General features: G+C 42.3%; 3 protein-coding genes across 9 annotated transcripts in view; 2 read left to right on the forward strand and 1 right to left on the reverse strand.

Annotated features, from left to right (window-relative positions):
* Positions 1-7,865: 7,865 nt before the first annotated feature.
* sh2d7 (SH2 domain containing 7) lies at positions 7,866-14,028 on the reverse strand. The gene is made up of 6 exons (XM_049718126.2): positions 13,877-14,028; positions 11,908-11,997; positions 11,375-11,540; positions 8,942-9,184; positions 8,054-8,662; positions 7,866-7,973 (listed from the first exon to the last, which is right to left on the reverse strand). Exons 1-6 carry the CDS (start codon positions 14,026-14,028, stop codon positions 7,932-7,934), a joined length of 1,302 nt encoding a protein of 433 aa, XP_049574083.1. The 3' UTR covers positions 7,866-7,931.
* Positions 14,029-14,874: 846 nt separating this feature from the next.
* Positions 14,875-19,917, forward strand: dapk2a (death-associated protein kinase 2a). 2 transcript variants are annotated; one of them, XM_049718062.2, is made up of 8 exons: positions 14,875-15,307; positions 16,730-16,951; positions 17,378-17,516; positions 18,092-18,221; positions 18,308-18,383; positions 18,711-18,863; positions 18,926-18,995; positions 19,115-19,917. In XM_049718062.2, exons 1-8 carry the CDS (start codon positions 15,246-15,248, stop codon positions 19,631-19,633), a joined length of 1,371 nt encoding a protein of 456 aa, XP_049574019.1. In that variant the 5' UTR covers positions 14,875-15,245; the 3' UTR covers positions 19,634-19,917. The 2 variants fall into 2 exon arrangements, with proteins under 2 accessions (XP_049574019.1, XP_049574020.1); XM_049718063.2 differs by having other exon boundaries at positions 14,889-15,307; positions 18,950-18,995.
* Positions 19,918-21,752: 1,835 nt separating this feature from the next.
* herc1 (HECT and RLD domain containing E3 ubiquitin protein ligase family member 1) overlaps positions 21,753-23,306 on the forward strand; it is an 85,457-nt gene continuing 83,903 nt past the window's right edge. For 5 of the 6 annotated variants that reach the window (XM_049718036.2, XM_049718038.2, XM_049718040.2 and 2 more), the window contains exon 1: positions 21,753-21,960. The gene's annotated coding sequence lies outside the window, so the exon portion shown is untranslated. Of the gene's footprint in view, positions 21,961-22,599; positions 22,745-23,306 lie in introns of those variants that run through there. The other variant, XM_049718037.2, reaches the window with a different exon arrangement.

The raw sequence follows: 23,306 nt of genomic DNA on the forward strand, positions 1-23,306 counted from the left end.
TTCATTTAAGTCATGCTTTTGAGAAGAAATGTTGTGCGGATAATATTTTCCACACATTGGCTGTGCTGCATGGAGGTTGACCCATCCTCAATGCATACGGATTGCGAGGCATGTATGTGCCTTCTTTCTCATCCTGCATTATTTGAAAATGAGAATGGTCGCTAGTTTCAATCCCTGCTATTTGTACAAATTATTTTCAAAATGCTTTTTTTTTTTTTTTTACACCAAACTAGAGAAACTCCCCTTCATTTTCAGTGGGAGCAGTGTTGTTGGTCTCCCTTTTTTTGCTAGTGCATTATTGTCTGGAGTAAAATTTGTTGTGGCAATTCTTAGGATAGAGTCGAGGTGTTGGTCCGTTAGCCTAGATCTGTGACAGGGCTTGTTGATGTTCACGTGGCTGAACGTCTGCTCACACGCGTCGGTAGAGCAAATGGTCCACTCTTTCTTAAACACTCGGTCGGCTCTCAGTATCCGCCTTTTTTCTCCTTGGGCCACTCATTTTAGTGGAAGGATTCCAGGGGAAGGTTTGTGCGTGCGTGGCTTTAGCGTAAAACTGTATCTGAAAGCTCAGCGTGCGAATTACGAGAATGCTGACGTCACAGCCCACGCTCAAAATTAGGCATTGATAGAAATAGAGCGCGGAGTGCGCCGGGTCCGTACTACTGAGTACGTACACACACTTGTGAGTGTGCAAAGATCTTTCTGACACGGCTTCCGGGAGTAAATGCGCGGGCGGGCGTTTCCCCATCTACTGGGGAAACACAGTCATTGCAGGGAAAATGACAAAAAAAATGTTTCATAATACAATTTATTCAGGTCTGGCAGCCGGATTAAACGACCCCGTGGGCCGGATGTGGCCCGCGGGCCGTAGTTTGCCCTGGCTGAGCCATAGTAATATAAACACCAAGGATCAGGAACAACAATTTTTTTTTCAATTTTCGTTGAACTTAAGGGTGGGTCGTTGCCCGTACAAATAGACTTCTCACCTCATCTGCATCGAGGCCAAATGCTCGGTAAGAAGCATCTCGAAGATCTGGAGCGGCCTTGCCAGTCTTGAGACTTCAACCCCAGAGAAAATCAGTGGAGGGAAATGAAAGCCTGTGTTGCCCAGCGACAGCCCCAAAAGTCTTGAAGAATGGAGGAATGGCCCAAAATACTGTGCAAACCTACAAATAACGATTGACCTCTGTCATTGCTCAAAACGTTCATTTTACAAAGTCTTGAATTGAACTTGTATTATTGACCAAATACTCATTTTCTACCATAATTTACAAATAAAATCCTACAATGTGATTTCTGGGATTTTTTTTCACATTCTCACAGTTGAAGTGTAGCTACCTATGATAAAAATTACAGAACTCTCTTATCATTTTAAGTTGGAAAACTTGCTGGAGAAGATAATTGCAAGACTTAGTCATGTGACAAGCCTCGGTCTCCCCTAAATGATGGAGACATGCACAAAGTCGGTCATTATTGTTAAAAGGGAATATTTTAGGGTCAAACAAACTTGTCTAAATATTTTGTCCAATTGCTACCAAATTTGAACCGCAGGGATGGCTACTAACTGTCCATCCATCCATCCATCCATCCATCCATCCATCCATCCATCCATCCATCCATCCATCCATCCATCCATCCATCCATCCATCCATCCATCCATCCATCCATCCATCCATCCATCCATCCATCCATCCATCCATCCATCTTCTTCCGCTTATCCGGGTTCGGGTCGCGGGGGCAGCAGCTTTAGGAGGGACTCGCAGACTTCTCTCTCCCCAGCCACTTCGTCGAGTTCATCCGGGGTGATCCCAAGGTGTTCCCAGGCCAGCTGAGAGACATATTCTCTCCAGCGCATCCTGGGTCGTCCACGGGGTCTCTTGCCGGTAGGTCATGCCCGGAACACCTCCCCAGGGAGGGGTCCAGGAGGTATCCTGGTGAGATGCCCGAGCCACCTCATCTGGCTCCTCTCAATGTAGAGGAGCAGCGGCTCTACTCCGAGTTTCTCCCGGATGACCGAGCTTCTCACCCTATCTCTAAGGGAGAGCCCGGACACCCTGCGGAGGAAACTCATTTCGGCCACTTGTATCCGGGATCTTGTTATTTCGGTCACGACCCATAGCTCGTGACCATAGGTGAGAGTAGGAGCGAAGAGCCTTTTGGCTCAGCTCTCTCTTCACCACGACGGACCGGTACAGAGTCCGCATTACAGCCGACGCTGCACCGATCCGCCTGTCGATCTCACACTCCATCCTGCCCTCGCTCATGAACAAGACCCCAAGATACTTGAACTCCTCCACTTGGGGCAGGATCCCCGATACGGAGAGGACATTCTACCCTTTTCCGATTGAGGACCATGGACTCAGATTTGGAGGTGCTGATCCTCCTCCCGACCGCTTCACACTCGGCTGCGAACCGCTCCAGTGAGAGCTGGAGATCACGGCTTGAAGAAGCCAACAGCACCATGTCGTACGCAAAAAGCAGAGATGCAATGCTGAGGTCCCCAAACCGGACACCCTCAACACCTCGGCTGCGCCTAGAAATTATGTCCATAAAAGTTATGAACAGAATTGGTGACAAAGGGCAGCCTTGGCGAAGTCCAACCCTCACTGGGAACGAATCCAACTTACTGCCGGAAATGCGGACCAAGCTCTGGCATCGATGATACAGGGACTGAACCGTCCTTATCAGTTGGTTCGGCATCCCGTACTCCCGAAGCACCCTCCACAGAACTTCCCAAGGGACACGGTCGAACGCCTTCTCCAAGTCCACAAAACACATGTGGACTGGTTGAGCTAATCCCATGCACCCTTGAGGATCCTGCCGAGGGTATAGAGCTGGTCCACTGTTCCACGGCCAGGACGAAAACCACACTGCTCCTCCTGAATCCGAGATTCGACCTCCCGATGGACCCTCCTCTCCAGCACCCCTGAATAGACCTTACCAGGGAGGCTGAGGAGTGTGATTCCTCTGTAGTTGGAACACAGCCTCCGGTATTCCTTTTTGAAGAGGGAAACCACCACCCCAGTCTGCCAATCCAGAGGCATCGTCCCCGATGTCCACGCAATGCTGTAGAGGTGTGTCAGCCATGACAGCCCAACAACATCCAGAGCCTTTAAAAACTCCGGGCGGATCTCATTCACCCCTGGGGCCTTGCACCTGAGGAGTTTTTTAACTACCTCATTGACTTCAACCCCAGAGATTGGAGAGTCCACCTCAGAGTCTCCAGGCCCTGCTTCCACAATGGAAGGCATGTCGGTTGAATTGAGGAGGTCTTCGAAGTATTCTGCCCACCGACTCGCGACGTCCCGAGTCAAGGTCAGCAGCACGCCATCTCCACTGTAAACAGTGTTGACGGTGCACTGCTTCCCCCGACTGAGACGTCGGATGGTGGACCAGAATTTCCTCAAAACCGTCCGGAAGTCATTCTCCATGGCCTCGCCAAACTCTTCCCACGCCGGGGTTTTTGCCTCAGCAACCGCCGAAGCCGCGTTCCGCTTGGCCATCCGGTACCTGTCAGCTGCCTCCGGAGTCCCACAGGCCAAAATGGCCCGATAGGACTCCTTCTTCAGCTTGACGTCATCCCTTACCACCTGTGTCCACCAGCGGGTTCGGGGGTTGCGGCCACGACAGGCACCGACCACCTTACGGCCACAGCTCCGGTCGGCTGCCTCAACAATGGAGGCACGGAACATGGTCCAATCGAACTCAATGACCCCCGCCTCCACTGTGACATGGAAAAAGCTCTGCCGGAGGTCTTCCTGACAGCGGATTCTGCCAGAAATTCCCAGCAGACCCTCACAGTACATTTGGGTCTGCTAGGTCACACCGGCATCTTCCCCCACTATCGGAGCCAACCCACCACCAGGTGGTGATCAGTTGACAGCTCCGCACCTCTCTTCACCCGAGTGTCCAAAACATGCGGCCGCAAATCCGATGACACGACTTCAAAGTCGATCATCGAACTGCGGCCTAGGGTGTCCTTGTGCCAAGTGCACACATGGACACCCTTATGTTTGAACATGGTGTTCAGTATTGACAGTCCGTGTCGAGCACAGAAGTGTCTGGTAGGGTCACCCATGGCAAAAGGGTCCTAGGTGGATAAAGCACGGCTCACAAAAACCCCTTACGATGAGAAACAAAATTGGATTTGGTTTTCCCTCACCCGGACGCGGATCACCGGGGCCCCCCTCAATGAATTGTATTTGAGACTCACAACAATTTGATCCTTCAAAAATCTCTTCAGAAAAAATTTACAGTGAACTCAGTCTTAAAAATATAATATATTTATAATTTTTTTATATTTTTATATTTTAATCCATTATAGAATATATTAGACTCATCTTTAAAATGGGAGCTTAAGATCAGCCTTGAGAATAATTGTCAATTTGTTTTGTATATGTGAAGCCCTTTGAGACTTCTTGTGATTTAGGGCTATATAAATAAATTGACTTGACTTAATTGTTAGATCAGGGACTAGTTGTTTTTGAAACCATAGCATATGATAGCATCCAGGTTAGTGGTGCCCGACTGAGCTTTGATCATAAAATAATGAATTCGGAACCGAATGGTTGTTTGACAATTAGAGGACATCGTGAATGACAGCTGCTTATCAGCAGAGTGGCGCAGCAGGAGCGTGCTGGGCCCATAACCCGGAGGTCGATGGATCGAAGCCATCTTCTGCTATTTGGACCTTGTGCTGTTTGTAAGGCTTTGGACCTTCTTTTAAGTCATGCTTTTGAGAACAAATGTTGTACGGATAATATTTTCCACACGTTGGCTGTGCTGCGTGGAGGTTGACCCATCCTCAATGCATACAGATTGCGAGGCATATAGGTGCCTTCTTTCACCATTCTCAGTCCAACACAATGTCATTTCCTATTACAGTGATCCCTCGCTACTTCGCATTTCATTTATCGCGGCTTCACTACATCACAGAGTTTATTTCCAAATTAAAAAATCATTTAAAAGTCAAAATAAAACTTCTAAATTATGTCTAACCTTTAGGACAATGTAGTATTGCTCCAAATGTTACATTCCTTTAGAAGTCCGTTTTCGCGTGTTAACATGATCGCGAATTAGCATCTTACCCACAGCTTCTCCAGGCTGTTAGGGCCCTGAACTCGCTACCCCCTTCTGCGTAGCGTGCGGCACTGTTGCGCTATTTTCGGGAATGTCTGCTGTACGCGCACTTGCTCCTTTTTTTTTTTCTGCTCCTCTTATTTATTTATTATTGTTGTGTTATTTATTCATTATTTATTCAGCACGCTTTTGTTATACTTGTTTACTTGTTTGTCTGTTGTGAGCCATGTCTTGTCACCGTGGGATAGGGGGGAACGAAATTTCGGTTTCTTTGTGTGTCTTTGGTATGTGGAGAAATTGACAATAAAGCTGACTTTGACTTTGACTTTGAAAGCCTGTGTTGCCCAGCAACAGCCCCAAAAGTCTGGAAGTATGGAGGAATGGCCCAAAATACCACATACCCTGCGTGCAAACCTACAAATAACGATTGACCTCTGTCATTGCTCAAAAAGTTTATTTTATAAAGTCTTGGATTGAACTTATATTATTGACCAAATACTCATTTTCCACCATAATTTACAAATAAATTCTTTAAAAATTCTACAATGTGATTTCTGGGATTTTTTTTCACATTCTGTCTCTCACAGTTGCAGTGTAGCTACCTATGATTAAAATTACAGAACTCTCTTATCATTTTAAGTTGGAGAACTTGCATAACCAGTGGCTGGCTAAATAATTTTCTACCCATTTGTATATACTGCTGGAGAAAATAATTGCAAGACTTAGTCATGTGACAACAAGCCTCGGTCTCCCCTAAATGATGGAGACATGCACAAAGTCGGTCATTATTGTTAAAAGGGTCAAACAAACTTGTCTAAATATTTTGTCCAATTGCTACAAAATTTGAGCCGCAGGGATGGTTACTAACTGCAATGCAAAAATAGCATTTGAAGGAGTTTTTATTATCATGACAAAGCAAATTGCCTCCCCATAAAACGCTAAGAATTCAATTCCACAATGTCAGAGTTTGAGCAACTGTGTGCAATGAAGGTCAAATCACACCCTGAAGAGATTCTCATGTGGTTTTTACCAACTGACATGTATGGAAGCAATAAACCTGTTTGTGACACCCTGATTTCCTACAATATGTATACACTAGCATTAAGTTCTCAATCTGGTGTACCTCTCAACATTTGCATCCTCTCAACATAGCTTTGGATCTGAGGGCACAAAGACTCGAAATTGCCCATAAAATAGCTAATTGAGCACTGTGATTTGACTGGTGCCCATTCAAAGGTGTACATTTTTCTCACCCAGTCAGCTGGGAATAGACTCACTAGAGTTCATTCGTGACCCTAATGAGGACAAGCCCTAATGTACATGTAATTAAATGGGCATATGGATGGTCATATAAAATGTCTGGTATCTTATGATGGTTGTTCTCTAGTGTGTTAGTCCCGCTGAGTGGCAATGAATGGACCATTAGAAGATCAAATTTATTTGATGAAATTGAAATACAATGCTTGATTTGGTACGAACAGGAAACAAATGGGATGTGTGTGAGATCAATACAGTTTTCTGTTATTAAATTTTTTTGCGTTCTTAAATATGGGAATATTTCACTTCCTCCTGTTGTGCAACATACGTTTTTCAACAAATTTCAATAAAGACTCTTAAGTTGCCTATAGCTGTGAATGGTTGTCGCTATTTGTTAGTTTTCTGACTGGTGATCATTCCAAGGTGTATCCCACCTTTGGTACAGATTATGGCTGGATGGACATTATGAGTGGTATTAGTTTCATTCTGTTTCATCCTATTGTTTTGTCTAAATTGGTACAGTGATCCCTCGCTACTTCGCGGTTCATTTATCGTGGCTTCACTGCATCGTGGATTTTTTACAGCCCAAAAAAAGTTCGTATAATAAGAGTTCTAAAAACTTTGCAGTGTTGTACTTTGTTATAAAAGATGTTGCTATAATAAAAGACCTCTGAAAACATATTTACAGTATTGTACCTTGTTATGAAAAGTTGTTATAATAATAAAAGACTCCTAAAATCATATTTACAGTATGTATACTTTAGCTACATCTACATATACCGCTACAAAATGGTAAGTGGTAACTTGTGACCACTAGAGGTCCCTATTTAACCAAGGTTAACGTCACAACTACATATTACACCCACTCACACACCCACACGCACACACACGCAGATCCCCCCCCCCCCCACACACACACACACACACGCGTGCGCACACACACACGTATAATATTCATATTTTCAACATTTATGCAATATTTTCTGTATGTTATTTATACTATTAATTTATTATTTACATGTTTGAAACTAGGGCGGCTCGGTGGCGCACTGGGTAGCACGTCCGCCTCACAGTTCGGGTTCGATTCCACCTCCGGCCCTCCCTGTGCGGAGTTTGCATGTTCTCCCCGAGCCCGCGTGGGTTTTCTCCGGGCACTCCGGTTTCCTCCCACATCCCAAAAACATGCTTGGTAGGCCGATTGATCACTCCAAATTGTCCCTAGGTGTGAGTGCGAGTGCGAATGGTTGTTTGTCTCTGTGTGCCCTGCGATTGGCTGGCAACCGGTTCAGGGTGTCCCCCGCCTACTGCCCGATGACGGCTGGGATAGGCTCCAGCACGCCCGCGACCCCCGTGGGGACTAAGCGGTTCAGAAAATGGATGGATGGATGTTTGAAACTATTATTTAATGTTGTAACAATACATAACATATGCACTTAAATGGTTTCATATACATTTATTGACACACAAAAAATGTACAGATTAGAGAATGACCCTACTTCGCGGTTTTCACTTATCGTGGGGTGGTTTTGGAACCAATTATCCGTGATAAATGAGGGATTAGTATATTTTCACTCCAAACGTCCCTCATGCCATCTTTATTTCTTCATATCAGGGAGAAATTTCTTCCATTTTATATTCTGGAAATGAAAAACATGCAAATGCTCATATTTCATGGTGTCTATCATGTCAACTTTTCTGCTTTTCATAACTGACTTACATTTTTTCCCCATGTAGATTTGGACTGCTTGGTCTTTATGTCATCAAACGACTCATAAATGTTTCCCTGGTTTTCAGTGGACTTGCCGGGGACCTGCTCATAGTTGACGTTAGGGAAGGTGACAATTGCTGGCTCTTGCTGAATCTCAGCATACATGGTGGCTCTCAGAGGGCCTGAACTACATTCAGGTCTTTCAGAGGTATAGTACATTGGGTTGGCACTAAACAATTCAAGATCATCCTTCTGTCTCAAAGACACTATGGGGTCATGAAGTGAATATGTGTGGCATGTTACCCTCTTGGCAGTGGCGTGGGATTGAGATGCTGAGACTGTGAATGATTGACTGTCAAACTGTTTTGAATAGGTCTCCTCTTGCTGATCCGGTTTATTTTTGTTTAGCATTGGCACAGATTTGCTTCTGCTACCAACAGGCGTCTGCTGAGAGTGAGCCACATGGCCACCAGGATAGCTTGCGTTGGTGTTTAAAAGTGAAGTCTGACTTGTTATCGAGCTTGTATTCTCCCTGAGTCTTTCTGCTCTGTTCATATCAGAAAAAGATCCACTAAGAGAGAATGCCAGTGGAACACCCCTTTTTGGAACAGCAGGAGTCTGGAAGAAATCATGTCAAATTCAACATGTTGTCACTGAGATCAGAAGTTTGTGTTTGTGCTTAGTATTTTAAAGTCTTTGGGCTCTGTTTTTGTGACCGTCTTAATTGCTGCGCAGCACATGGCGTAACACTGCACAGAGCTAGGTTACACCCAATGTTGGCCATTTCTGCAAGTGGGAGGGCTCAATTATGGCCGCAATTATGGAGACATGTCTACTAAATTGGCATATAAACTCGTGTAAAAAAACAGGATCAGTGTGTTTGTGCGTGTTTCATACCTGAGACAGGGAGATGGAGTCTACAGACACGGTTGCAGTCAATTTTTTATTTCTGGATTTAGGTGGCAGTGCAGGTGGCTGAAATATGGTGCATACACCACCAGTTTGTTCCTGGATCTTTTGATTGTTTTCAGCACCGCTCTTCTCATTTGGGTCCCACAGACTCCGCAAAGCCTGGACACTTACTGCTGATTCCCCTTTGCTGTTGTAATTCACCACATCATACAGTTCACCTGCGTTTAACTGGAAACAACAACGCACCATATTAGCTTTTTAGTTGGTACTTGAAGTCAACACCAAACCTTTCTTTGTAATAATATGCTCTGTGCAGCCAAAATGGTTGAAACACACTATTCTGATTAATATTTCATTCGTGAAATATGAATTAAACAGGCTAAATCCACCTGTTTTTATCCACCTCAAGGGGCAGCCATTTTGCAACTTGCTGTCAACTGAAAATGAATCACAGTTGCCAGGTCTCAGGTGACGCACAATCAAGGCTCAGCAGCTTTCTGTAGGTACCACATCCACTCAGGTGTTCAGATCGGCTCGGGGGCCTAAGACCTTTGTTTTTTGCGAAGAAAACTTCTAAAACCAATTCTAGATAATTTAATTCATAATGTGCAGTCTGGGATTGTTCATCTATTAGACCAAATTAGCTATATTATTCTTGTTTGATAAAAAAATACATCATCATTGTGATATTATATTTAATCAGGCAATCAGGCAATCTCCTGTCATGCTGTCATGTGTCGTCCGGATCACTTCCTGTTTTATTGTGTGATTTTCCTCTCGTTCCAGTCGGTGTGTCCTTCCCCTGTGCGTCCGGTCACGTGAACCCATGATTCCAAGTGTGTGCACCTGCGCCAATGACCAACCGTCTTCACCTGTGTTCCCCTCCTGTGTCCGTATAACCCGTGTCTTTCCCCGTATCCAGTGCCAGTGCGTCTTGCCTTGTTGAGAACACTAGCGATCACGAAACCCTCGAGTCCACGTAGAAGCCTTGTTTGAACGTCTTTGATCACCGATGTTAACTTGGTTACATCGCTATCTTGTTTTTGTATTTCCCTCGGTTCGAGGCACTTTGATTTCTCCTTTTTCTCCCTCGGTTCGAGGCGCCTTAGTTTCCCCTTTTTTCCCTCCTCGTGAGGCGTTTTTTGTTCGACCATCAGTGGAGACAATAAACACTTTGTTGAACTTTGGAATCTCTGCATTCGAGTCCTCTCCCTGCTCTGCGCCTGACAATCTCCTACCATCATATCAAAATGTCTAACTTACAACCCACGCCACATGAAAGAATCTCATTACAAACTGACACGACCAGCTGTGGCTGTAAATGTAAAATTTTCTTTTAAAACATCAAAAGCATCAATAAATCAAATAATCTGCAATCTCATTTCCGCAAAATAGACCACCCACACGCTTAAACGTTAAAACGTCCTTGTAGCCCACAGGTGTCAAACTCAAGGCCTGGGGGGCCAGATACGGCCCGCCACATCATTCTATGTGGCCTGCGAAGACAAATTGTGCATCAAATCCGTGTCATTACTAGAATTGCAAATTGTCTTCACTTTTAATAATATCTTTTTTTTTATATATATTTGACCAGTTTTTACTCGTCTGATTTGAAAATTAGTTATTTGTCAGTTTGTTTTGTAGCTTTTGCTGTATATAATATGAGGTGCTCATACATTTATTTGGGTTGACACTCATAATGGCCCTCCGAAAGAAGCTATGACTACAATGCGGCCTGCGAAAAAAAGTGAGTTTGACACCCCTGTTCTAGCCAATCATATAGGGTGATGTCATCAAAAGACTAAGGCAGCTGAGTTGATCCTAACACCCCGGTAGATGTGGTACCTACACCAGAATTTATTTTGATCTTGAGACCTGGCAACTGTGATGTCATTTTCAGTCAAATGCAAGTGGCAAAATGGCCACCCTTACTGATGGATAAAAATGGCCCAGGTGAGTTTTGTTCCTTAACTCATATCAGGTGCAATATTCATCAGAATGATGTATTTAGACTAGAACACTACATATTATTGTAATTTTTATCATAAGTTTTTTAATGAAATTTTAGGGTTGACTTTCCCTTTACATTGGTTTCATAAACCAAAAAAGGTCAAATACAACAGTCAGTTTGATAAATGTATATTTTTTATTATAGGAGTGTGATATTTTTTTTATGTTCCAGAGATGGCAGTTTGCATCGCAAAAAATTAATGATGATTTGTCTTATTTGAAATGACTACATGGCTCTCCGTTTATTTCATGGTTTCAAAATAACCCTGCAGTGGGATATTTACAGCAATTTATCAGTGGACAAAACTAATAGATCATTTTAAGGCCTTGCAAAAAAGCATCATTCTATTTGTGCAGCAACAATCACTCACATACCAGAGGACTGAAAACTGGTCTCAAACACCTCACCTCATAACAGCTGGATGTCAAGTATTCTCCAAATGGCTGGATGGGGCTGATTTTGTAATGATCTATCAGGTCAGCGATGCAGGAAAAAGTGTGACAGTCCCCTGATATGAAAAAAAGTTCCTCTTGGTTTTGAGTTATAACAAAATGGCGGCACCTGTCAAGGCCCCTGTAGAGGAAATGCACAACTCATTGTTTTTGCTAAAATAATTATTACTATTCTTGCTAGTTTCTGCACAATGAATTGACAGACAACACATGAAAATATTGTTGAACATCTCAGTGAAAACTTTTATGACTGCAAAAAATGGGACCAAATCCATATAACTTCCCAATGGCATAAAAATGAGGTGTGACAAATTGCATACATCCACAGGCAGTATCTTTGCAATAGCTGAATTGAAAGTCACTTTTTGAGGGGTCGAAGGGCAACTCTAATCATAAAAAGAGAGTTGTAGTGGTCTGTGCTGTTCTAATTTCCTTGATTCATTGTACCCCCAAGCGAAACTCATTAAATTCTCTCTTCTACTTCTTACTTGTAGGAAAGGATGTAGCCAATGGCTTTATCACTGAGGCGGATGAGAAAAGATCCCACAACTTTATCTCCCAGGAGATCCTCTGCATGCCTGTGACAGGGAAGCCGACAACAAACATCAGAAGCATCTCAGCTGAGTAATATTGTAACTGAGTAAACAATTATCACTGTGAATCTTTCAGCTTAATCCCAGTTGCCAAGAGACACTTATTGGTGGCCTTATGGAGCCTTATTTTCTTTTCATGGTTGGCCACATGCAAAGGCTTTAGTAAAACTCTCAACATGCTACATGCCCAAAATGCCCAACTGACAGTATCAAATACCAATACATGTATTTCCTGACATTAATAGTATGACAGTGGACATACTGAGGTGAAGCATCTTTTTAAAATGTTTCCACACTATAGGAAGGGTTTGATTGGTTATCCATTGGTTCTTCTGGAGACTTTGTTGACATGTTCACACAAAGTATGTGAATGTGAGTGATGTAGTATTTTCTAGTCACCAGGGGGGTATTCCAGAAAGCAGGTTAGAAATACTAGTCTAGTCTATCCCTGAACTCTGAGTTGACTTACTCTGAGATGGGAGACTGAGTATTCGGTTCCAGAAAAGCTGATCTGAGTTAGTTCAATCAACTCTGAGTATGTTAACCTACAGTTAAGCGCGTGCACAACCACTATAAAAAGCCATCATCAATAGAGCCCCGATATCACGAGTCACTATGACAACTGAGGAAAAACAGATCACCTTTTACCACAATGGCGTTGGAGGTCCTTATGCAAGCCTATGGCTAATACGAACGTATTTGTCGCCACAATTACGCTACTAAACAAAGTCAATATTAATGTAAACTAAAATATTAATTCAGTGGCTACTTCAAATAATTTAAACCCCAAACAAAATGTTTTCCAACGTCCTCTCAGTTAATTCTACACTTTGTAGATTAACACAAATGCATTTATGTTTTATACCTATTGTAGTCATTTAAAATGTGATGCTGTAGCCTACACCAACACTCAATAAAATACTATTTTAAAGCAAACATTGAGTTCTGCTCAGACAACAGAAAAAAAGTAATGCTCTGCATCCTCGATATTATAAAGAAAACGCCATTTGTAAAAAATACATAGTGCTATGCATAAAGTTTGCTCTGATGTGAGGGCTTGTCCGCGGTGTGCGGGAATCGAACTCAAGGTGCCTGCACACAAGACAAGCGAATGTACCACAACACCATGAGGCATTCCACGGCCAGAGGTTATTGAGATAAATGATACTGTTCATAGAAAAGCAGTAGCGTTCGAAAAGATATTCTTCTAGAAATTATAAAACGTCTAATCTGGGTCGGAAGATTCTCTCGCGACATAAAGTGTTTCGAATTATTACAGTTTCGATGTGAATCGAATTTTGAATGAACAGCCAATCTATGATTAACCACTTTCTTTTTGAGGGAGGAGACAGGTTGAAACCCTGGGTCTCTTATATGTAGTAAACCTGTCAACAAGCAGGTTATGTTCACTGAGTTACCTCTCCTTCTGGAACACACAACTCAGAGTTTCCTTCATTTCATAATTAACTTACTCAGAGTTTTCACATTACCCGCTTTCTGGAATACCCCTCTGGTGTAACTCCTTGCTATTTGTTTATGTACATCATAGATTACATATACACACCCATTGCACTAGAGCAGGGGTCACCAATGTGGTGCCCACAGGCACCTGCTAGCCACCAAGAACCACATGAGTAGCCTGTGACCTGCTCTAGAAATCACTTGAAAATGACATTGACAGATTTATGAAAATAATATTATGCATATTATGTTTACAGGTATTTGATTCTTAATTATTGTGGGTAATCATGCACATGTCAAGCATACATGTTAGCAGGTATTGTTAAGATGTTCGTTATGATATGGGCGATACTGGAACAGTGCAATCTATTCCATGCTGTGAAAAGGAATCATTGGTTCTTACTTTCTTCCTGTGAATCCTTGAAACCAGTCAGGAAAGTTTCCATTTTGTAGTATGATCTGTGCCTGTGTCCCAATGAACCATTGAAGCACTAGCTCCTTCAGGCCTCCTTCAGCTGAGTCCAGATGTAGATCAATACATGATTTTGTCTCCATTCCTACACGTTTGTCATGAAACCAACACGCAGATGTGCACCAGTGAATGAATGCTCCCTGCTTGGGTCAGCGCTCAAAAGAAAGGACAGGCACTCATTTGACTATAAAACAACTACCGTGTAGTTTGAACAATGGTATTGTTTGACTTTATTATCACTCAGCTGCCTTTCACTGGTTATCTGTGTTCCGTGGTGCATGGTGCTTGCACGGTGGGCAGAAAATACAGTACAGTTCTTTACTAACTGAGGAAGAAGCAAGACAGGAAAAGTGGGCCATGATGAGTTGAGAGAATAAACAGGAGTCACAGAGCAACTCACAATATGATCAGAACTAATGAAATTCATTCACTCCTGGATTAATCATGTCGTTTGTTTGTGTGTGTGTGCGTGCGTGTGTGGGTGTGAGTGTGTGGGTGTGTGCGTGCGTGCGCGTGTGCGTGCAAGAACACAACACAGACTCATAGTAGAATTACAAAAAAAAATTATCATTGCCAACGACTCTTTGGAAAAGCGTAATGAGACAAATTGCGTTGTTAATTCATACATTTGCGTAAACCTGTCCTATTAGTTCAAGTTTTACAAGTCTGCACACAACACTGCAGCTCAGTGACCTAGTGGTAGAGTGTCTGCCCTGAGACTGGAAGGTTGTGGGTTCAAACCGCGGCCGGGTCATACCAAAGACTATAAAAATGGGACCCATTGCCTCCCTGCTTGGCACTCAGCATTAAGGGTTAGAATTGGGGGGGTTAGATCACCAAATGATTCCCGAGCGCGGCACCGCTGCTGCTCACTGCTCCCCTCTCCCCCAGGGGATGGATCAAAATCACACGGGGATGGGTTAAATGCAGAGGACAAATTTCACCACACCCAGATATGTGTATGACGATCATTGGGACTTTAACTTTAACTTTAATTTGCAAGTTGCATTTGTCTGTAACGGGACCACACTCTGTGTCATGACATAGTAGAGAGCGATCAAGAGACCCCCACAGGGGACACGGAGTTCACAATTGAGACTATTTTTAACTCTGCAAGACATTTTCCCCCTGAACACCACTGCCTTGTTTATACTCGCGTTGTGCATGGAAAAAGAGACAGCCACAGCACAGAATTTCAAGGGGACTAGGTTTACGAGTTTCACCGATTATATGGAACACGAGGCCTGCTCGTGTTTACAAGGATCAACTGCGCTTTTAAACAAACGTTAGTGCTTTAAACATGGATATTTTCAAGCAAAAGAAGGTTGAAGATTTTTATGAAATCGGGGAAGAGTTGGGAAGGTACTGTATGTGCTAACCTTTTTGCATGAGTAAACATAAGTGTGTCTCTTTAATTAATTTTTGCTCCTTTTGGTACGCGCATAATATTGCCTGACGTAACGGCAGGTCTGCTCCTCGATTTATGTCGGCGTTCCAAACGGCAGCGACGTAAATTGATTTTGTGAATGTAAGCCGGAACTGGTCGTGTTGTCTATCCCTTGCCTACACAATCGCAATAGTGAAGCGATTGTGAAACTGGTAGAATAAAACAGTATTGGCAGTAAATACGATATGAAAACATTCAAATGAAAACACTCAAATAAGAAGCCTATAGTAACTAAGTTGTCTTTTTTTGGCATGGAAAATGATGCTGTTTTTTTGCTTTTCCCCCCCATAAATATTAGTGTTGTTTGACTACCGTATCGAATCCGTATCGAAACGCACAAGTCTAACATTGGGTTGGTTTGGGTTGGCAGGTGACAGGAGACAACTGCTTGACATGTCAGGTTGCTTTTTAAAGGAGTGCTCTATCTTTAGATGCACACTTTCTTTGCTGTCAGACTGGCTGCAGATAGGGAAGGGCGTTCGCTTGCAACCACTCAGGTCAACTAATGACAAAAAAATGTGTACACGCAGTGGTTACTAAAAGAATTACAAAACAAAAGCCCTCACCGTCAGATCATTAAATGTGTGATTAAACAATTACTAATTGGGGTAAATCAATTGATTTTTTCAACTGCTTTTTTCACGGGTTGGCTCTGAGCGGCAGGAATACAGTGTACAGTGGCCCCTGCCATTCACTTGATCGATTGTGAATATTGAACTTCCGATGCGACGTCACGAGATGTAAAGCACGTCAAGGTGTTCAATTGGCACTGAATGTTTAACAGAAAACATGTCTAAATAAAAGAGTTTCTCCCTTTCTATGTAGCTGGGTGCTTAAAACAGAAATCCAACAATTGTTACAACAAATCTTCCAACAAAAAGTCTTTGTATTGTGTAAGTAAAAAATAACCTTCCTCTATTATTTATTTATCCTTTCATCCATTTTCTGTACCGCTTGTCCCCACGGGGGTCGCGGACATGTTGGAGCCTATCCCACCAGTTGGCGGGGGACACCCTGAACCGGTTGCCAGCCAATTGCAGGGCACACCGAGACGAACAACCATCCGCCCTCGCACCTAAGGGCAATTTGGAGTGCCCAATCGGCCTACCAAGCATGTTTTTGGGATGTGGGAGGAAACCGGAGTGCCCGGAGAAAACCCACGTGGGCACGAGGAGAACATGCAGACTCCACACAGGGCGGGCCGGAGGTGGAATTGAACCCACACCCTCCTTCTGTGAGGCGGACGTGCTAACCAGTGTGCCACCAAGCCGCCGCCAGCTAATACATGTGAAAGCAAATTAATGAAAATAATCTTTCGTTTACTTTTTGTGTTTTAGTGGACAGTTTGCCATCGTAAAGCAATGCAGAGAGAAAAGTACAGGACAGGAATTTGCAGCCAAGTTCATCAAAAAGCGTCAAAGTATTGCCAGCTCGCGGGGAGTTCGGCTGGAGGAGATCCAACGCGAGGTAGCAATTCTTCAGCAGATTCAGCACCAAAATATTGTCACTCTACACGATGTCTACGAGAATCGTACTGATGTGGTTCTCATTCTGGAGTTGTGAGTGACTAATTCAATACTTTTTCCAATATATTGTTAATTTTTCTGGAAATTGTTCGTTTAATGTGCATTCAAGCAATTAATTAAACTTTGTGGTTATGTCAAATACACAAAGATATTATCATGGCCTTATGGAGATTGCAGCTTTTTTTTACATTTAGACAGACATTTCAAAATATTGTAATGATAAAGATGTACTCCATAAGCCAATGCTTCTCAACTATCTTCTGTTACGTCAGCGTGACATCACAATGTGAGGAACCGGTGACGTTTTGGAATTGGGCGGGGCTGGTGCTTGTAGAGGAGGAATAATAGAATGCTTCAAGTTTGGCGAATAAAGGAAAGCAGGTGTTTTTGGTTAGGAATTAGTATGATAACATGGGTCAAAAAAAATATTTAGTATGTCTGTAATTGTCTGTATTCCAGGGTCTCTGGCGGTGAGCTGTTTGACTTCTTAGCCCAGAAGGAGTCTCTAAGCGAGGACGAGGCAACCCAGTTCATCAAGCAAATTCTCGAGGGGGTTAACTACCTCCACTCCAGAAAAATAGCCCACTTTGATCTCAAGGTTTGCCCTGAAAAGATAACCATACAATTTATACTATTCATATCTTTATACTATTAATCGACTGCAATTAGTTAGTACTTTTAGGAGACAAGACATTACAATATGTTAAACTGAGAAGCAGCGTCCTGGTATTTACTATTAGCATAGCGAGCATTAAAGATAAAGAACTGGGACAATATCTAACACTTTCATTTTTACCCTCTTCATTTCCACTCAATTCTGGCTTTCTTTTCTTTGCTTCACTTCCCTCCTCACCATCACTAGACCACTTTGCTGATTTTTTAAAGGGATTCCTCTAAAGATGTTTGCTGCAATTATTTAAGGCAATATTTTTTATTTTCCGGGAAAAATATATCCCCTCACCTCCAGAAATGACGAATCCACTAGGATGTTGTTCACTGACATTGCCTTGAGTGGCAATCCTCGGCAAATCCTCCCCACAACGTATAGTTCTGCCTTAATGCTGTGCTTTTTTTAAACTAATCCAAACCTTTTTAATATTGAGTATTTAGTACTGTACAGTACAAAAACTGAAGTAGTGTAACTTAATGAATTTGTCATTTGTTTTTCTATAGCCTGAAAACATAATGCTGCTAGATAAGAATGTGCCATTGCCAAGGATTAAACTCATTGATTTCGGTCTTGCTCACAAAATTGAAGCTGGAGTGGAATTCAAAAATATCTTTGGAACACCCGAGTTTGTTGGTAAGACTGTTTATCTGCTCGTTTGTCTTGACCAGAATGCTCTGTTCTGCTACTTTAGCTGTTTGTATCATTTTCTTTTTCTAAAGCACCTGAGATTGTCAACTATGAGCCGTTGGGTTTGGAAGCAGACATGTGGAGCATTGGAGTCATAACCTACATCCTGCAAGTGAACTGTGTTATGTTATGTTGCTTATAGTTCACCACCTGCGGATTCCCATATTTGCTTTTTTTTTTTTTTAATTAATCAATTTTGTTGTCATTTTTCAGAATTTTCCCCTCTATTTTCGTAGAATATTTATCAGTGTTTTTTGAACAATTTCTGGGGTGATTTTCCCAATGCATTTCAATAAGCATCAATTATACTACGGGCCAGCCCGGTTCTTTTCCTCCGTGATTAGCCGGGGTCGACTGTACTGTAATTCACTTCACACATTGTTTCCCTTAAACAGAAAAAAACTAAGTGAACCTGTTTGTTTCATATTCTTTCAGATTAAGTGGTGCTTCTCCTTTCCTTGGGGAGACAAAACAGGACACACTGAAGAACATTTCAGCCATAAACTATGAGTTTGATGAGGAGTTCTTCTGCAACACCAGTGAACTGGCCAAAAATTTCATCAGTCACTTGCTGGAGCGGGACAAAAAGTAAGTGCTTGGCTAATAATGTCCTAGGCAGACTGTAGGAACTTCAATTCCAATGATTTTAGAAAGCTGTATTTTTTTCATTCAAGGAAAAGACTGACAATTCAAAATGCACTTAGTCACCCATGGATCAAGGTACTGTGAAATGCTAAGTTTACATTTTTTGATAATTGCTTGTAATTGATTCCATGTTTATGTAGAAATGGCATCTTCTATGAGGGCCTAATCAAACATCTTTTCTTTGAACCCTGAAGTCAAATGAGCGCAAGGAGGAAAATAAAGGCCAAGAGATGCAGAAACGAGAGAGACGCCAGCTCAAGACCAAGCGTCTGAAAGAGTACACTATTAAGTCCCACTCAAGCATGCCACCTAACAACACTTATGTAAACTTTGAGCGCTTTGCTCAGGTGGTGGAGGACATTAATCAAATGGAACAGTCGTTCATGAGCTTGGCAGCATCCCATGATTCTCTGCAAGAAGATATTGATGCCATGGTCTCTATATACAATGAGAAAGAGGCCTGGTACAAGGAAGAAAGCGAAGAAATGCGCCACGAGCTCTCGCAAATCCGCTACGAGTTCCGTAAGGTGGTGTCCTTGAAGAGAAGTCTGCAGGATGAAATGGAGACTTTTAGGTCCAGCCTCAGTGGCATCAGCAGCCGCTACCAGGAGAGACAGAATCACTTTGATGCGCTCAACAGGGAGCTCAGCAATGAGCTGATGTGGTTGCAGGAGGTGATTGGTTCATATCCCACCGATGGGTGTGGTGGTTGACCCAATGGTGACTTCACCACTGTCTTCAGCAATGAGGTTAATGAAGCCCTGAAAGATTTGCTGAACCGGCCCTGTGGAGGAGAGTTACTCTCTGGGATCAATCTGGATATAACCGAAACTGGGCAACAAAGATAGATGAGCGTTCTTTTGAGTTAAAATGTTTCTGTATGTACGTACAATAAATGTATGATGGTATCCTGGTACACTGGATATGATTGCTTCCCTTCAGAAGAACTCTCATACACTTTCCAAATACTGTAAGAAAATAAATGCCTTGAAACCGAGCCTCCATTACATTTTGCTTGCTGTTATTGAAACTTGATTTCCCCGCCCCACCCCACTTATTTCTTGGCAGCCCCTAAATCTGGCATGACAGGAATTCACCAAAATGAAAAATATTGTGGCAGTGGTGACATATTCCTGTCTTAAGAAGGCAAACTGTGTAAAGCTACGTATATCTAATGACATTCGAATCGAGAGATGAATAAAATTAATTCAGTCATTATCCTCACGAGGGTCGAAAATTTAAAATCAGGATGTAGCAGTTGAGATAATTTCCATTTTTTATGGATTGATTAGACTAAAATTCCATGTCCACAGTTGCAGTGCATTCAAGAACCTTGGGTTATGAATTTTTCGGTAAATAAATAAATTTTGGCCTAATTAATTACAAATTATTGTCATCGTCCCTGGTTGTCTAGTGGTTAGGATTTGGTGCTCTCATCGCCGTGGCCTGGGTTTGATTCCTGGTAAGGGACTGAAACCTTTCTTAAATTTCCCCTCTGGGATCAATAAAGTATCATGATTATCTTCATCATAGAGCTCAAACCCGGGGGGGCAGGTGTGGCCCACGTCGACAAATTGTGCATCAACTCTATGTATCAATGCTAAAATTATAAATTGTCTCCAGTTTTAAGAAATTGAAACTTTCCGACATGAACATAGAGCAGTGGTTCTTAATCTTGTTGAAGTTACCGAACCCTACCAGTGCCATATGCGCATTCACCGAACCCCTCTTTAGTGAAAAAAAAATATATATATTTTTTCATATTTAAGACATAGTTGTTTTTTACTGGTGCACAAAATGAGCCGTGCATTAACATCACCTTGTTCAAAGAACAAAACAACACAATGCATGAACTCACAACAAATGACATACTACCTGCAAATCAATATAACTTCTGCTGCTGCCTTTGAGACCAGTTCAGATATGCGTCATCACGAATTTACACGACATTCAGGTGTGTTCGGATCTCTGCAGTGGAGAATCTGCTGAACCCCTGAGACCGACTCACCGAACTCCTAGGGTTCGATCGCATCTAGGTTAGAATACACTGACATAGAAACACTCTCAGATTTCACTGAAGGCTGAACCTAATATAGATAAGAACTCATTGTTTCTGGGATCAATCATTGTCATGGTGTAATGAAATGAAAATGTAAAACATTCAAAAACAAACCAAAGTAAAACGTAGCAAATAAATTGCGAAGATAATGTAAAACATTCAAAATCAAACAAAATCAAACCAAAGTAAAACGTAGCAAATAAATTGCGAAATTGTTTATCATTGTCATTGTGCTTTTCAGATGTGATTTTAATAAATGTTGCGCCATCAACTGCTTATGTAAAATGCTCATTCTGATTGACTGTTAACGACCAAAATGCAAATCTTGCAAAACCTCGTAAACAAAACGCCTGCTCTGGTGACGTTACGTCATCTGAAGTGAAGTAGGAAAAAAATTACTAAAAACTGCAATGACCCCCCAGAATGCCGGCCCACCGGGCATCTGGACGATATGACCGAGGGCCAGTCCAGCCCTGATTGTGGGAGTAAACTGGAGTAAGCACAGGAGGTGCATTTGTTTTTCTGTTGCTATAGTAATTCCAATAAATACAATTTGACAGTATACATCTTTATTGTAGACTTAACTATTGCTAGTATTTGTATTTTCTGAATGAGTGAGCCCACAGCACATAGTCATGTTGGAAAGTCATCAATCACCCAGCCCCAGGCAAAACTGATCTGGGCAGGGTGAGATGGGGAGTTGGGCTCCCACGCGTCTATGTCACACTCCTGGGCTGGGGCTCGGTGGGGCTGGGGCTCTCTCTGTGTGGGTCTGAGGAGCGGTTGTCTGCTCTGCCGCACTCACTGCAGCGGAAGAGGCGGGTAGAAGGCATGGACATGCATACATTGCCCTGTCTCTGTGCTCAGAAGCGTTTTTAAATCCTGCGGAGATTACTTGAACTCTTCATGTTGACAATATGACTGAGTTTCATATTCCCTCATAAACACAACAATAGAGGAGACCTTTGACAGTTTTTGATGGTAAGCGAGCGTTTATCCCTGCTAACTATAAAGCGTAGCCAGTATGCTAACCTGCTCTGAGACTGCAGAAAGCACAACTAATATAGCTGTTTTTTTAATCATTTATTACTAACATGGAATTTTATTTATGTATACTAACTCAATGCACAACTTGTAATTTACGATTCCCTCGTCATACCTGCATATGAGGGTGTTGGCTACCTTTCTGATCGCTGGGGCGATATTGCTCTACTAGCTCAGTGACGTAAGGAAACTTAGCATATATGATAGCTTACGTAAACATTGGCATTATTTGACAGTAGTCTTCCTGGTTCACTCGTAATAAGTAGCAAGTTGACAGTCTTCGCGTAATGACATCCATGTGTTGGTAGTACCTACGTGTCCTGTGTTTATGCTCTCCGTGGTTTATGAAGCTGTTTGTCATAATACAATGTCGAGCATAATACAACAAGAAAGTCAGCAACCCTTTCTCAGTCTGAAAACCACAGCTTTTGTTGCAATAGCTGACCTGTGGCGTCTTTAAGTAACGTTAGCCAGGGGTTTACCACACTGGAACCAAATTTTGCGCTAGCATTAGCATGGCCCATTGCTACTGTTAAGTTGACCCCTGCCTTGTTGTTATAATCGCTGTTATAAATACTGGCGTACTCTTATCACCCAAAACACCTAAACTGCTGAAAGCTGTGGCATTGTGTGGAACTTTATCGGTGTGTCATCACAGGGAGTCTCTCAAAGCTAATCGTTTACCTTCACTGTATTTTGAGTACCATAGATATATTTTCAGGTAAATATGATGTCTCCTGCATCGTTTTTTTCTGCATCACTTTTGTTAAGACTCGAGAAGTAAAATGTAAAAATTATAAGGGTGATAATATTTACAGTTTTTGGCTGTCGATTAAGGTGTGGATCATTTTCTCGGAGTATTTGCACTGTTGTAAATGTATCATCTCTGTGTTACACTTAGAGGTCCATGTGGTGAAGAACTACTGTACATGAAAATACTGCATACTGTCAATGTATGTATGCGAAAAGGGTTGTGAAAGGCTATTTTTTAATTTGCTTCATCATTTCATAATGTCAAATAATTTCCGTGTGCATGGAATTACAAATTGTGAGGTGTATCTATAAAACTATCAAATGAAACTTTACCAGTGTCATTCAACAAAGAATGTTTTTAAGTGTGCAAGGATTAAGTGTAAATCCAGCAGTGAGTGATTGCATTAATTTTTATAGTGTCCTGAAAAATATTTTTGAATTCCCCACGTTTCAGCATAAAATAACTTTTTTTTTTCTCTCCAAAATGACACAGATGAAAAAACAGGACCTGCATTAATGTATAGGTTTTC

The sequence above is a fragment of the Syngnathus scovelli genome, chromosome 4 (genome assembly GCF_024217435.2).
Source record: "Syngnathus scovelli strain Florida chromosome 4, RoL_Ssco_1.2, whole genome shotgun sequence".
Classification (NCBI taxonomy): Eukaryota; Metazoa; Chordata; class Actinopteri; order Syngnathiformes; family Syngnathidae; genus Syngnathus; species Syngnathus scovelli.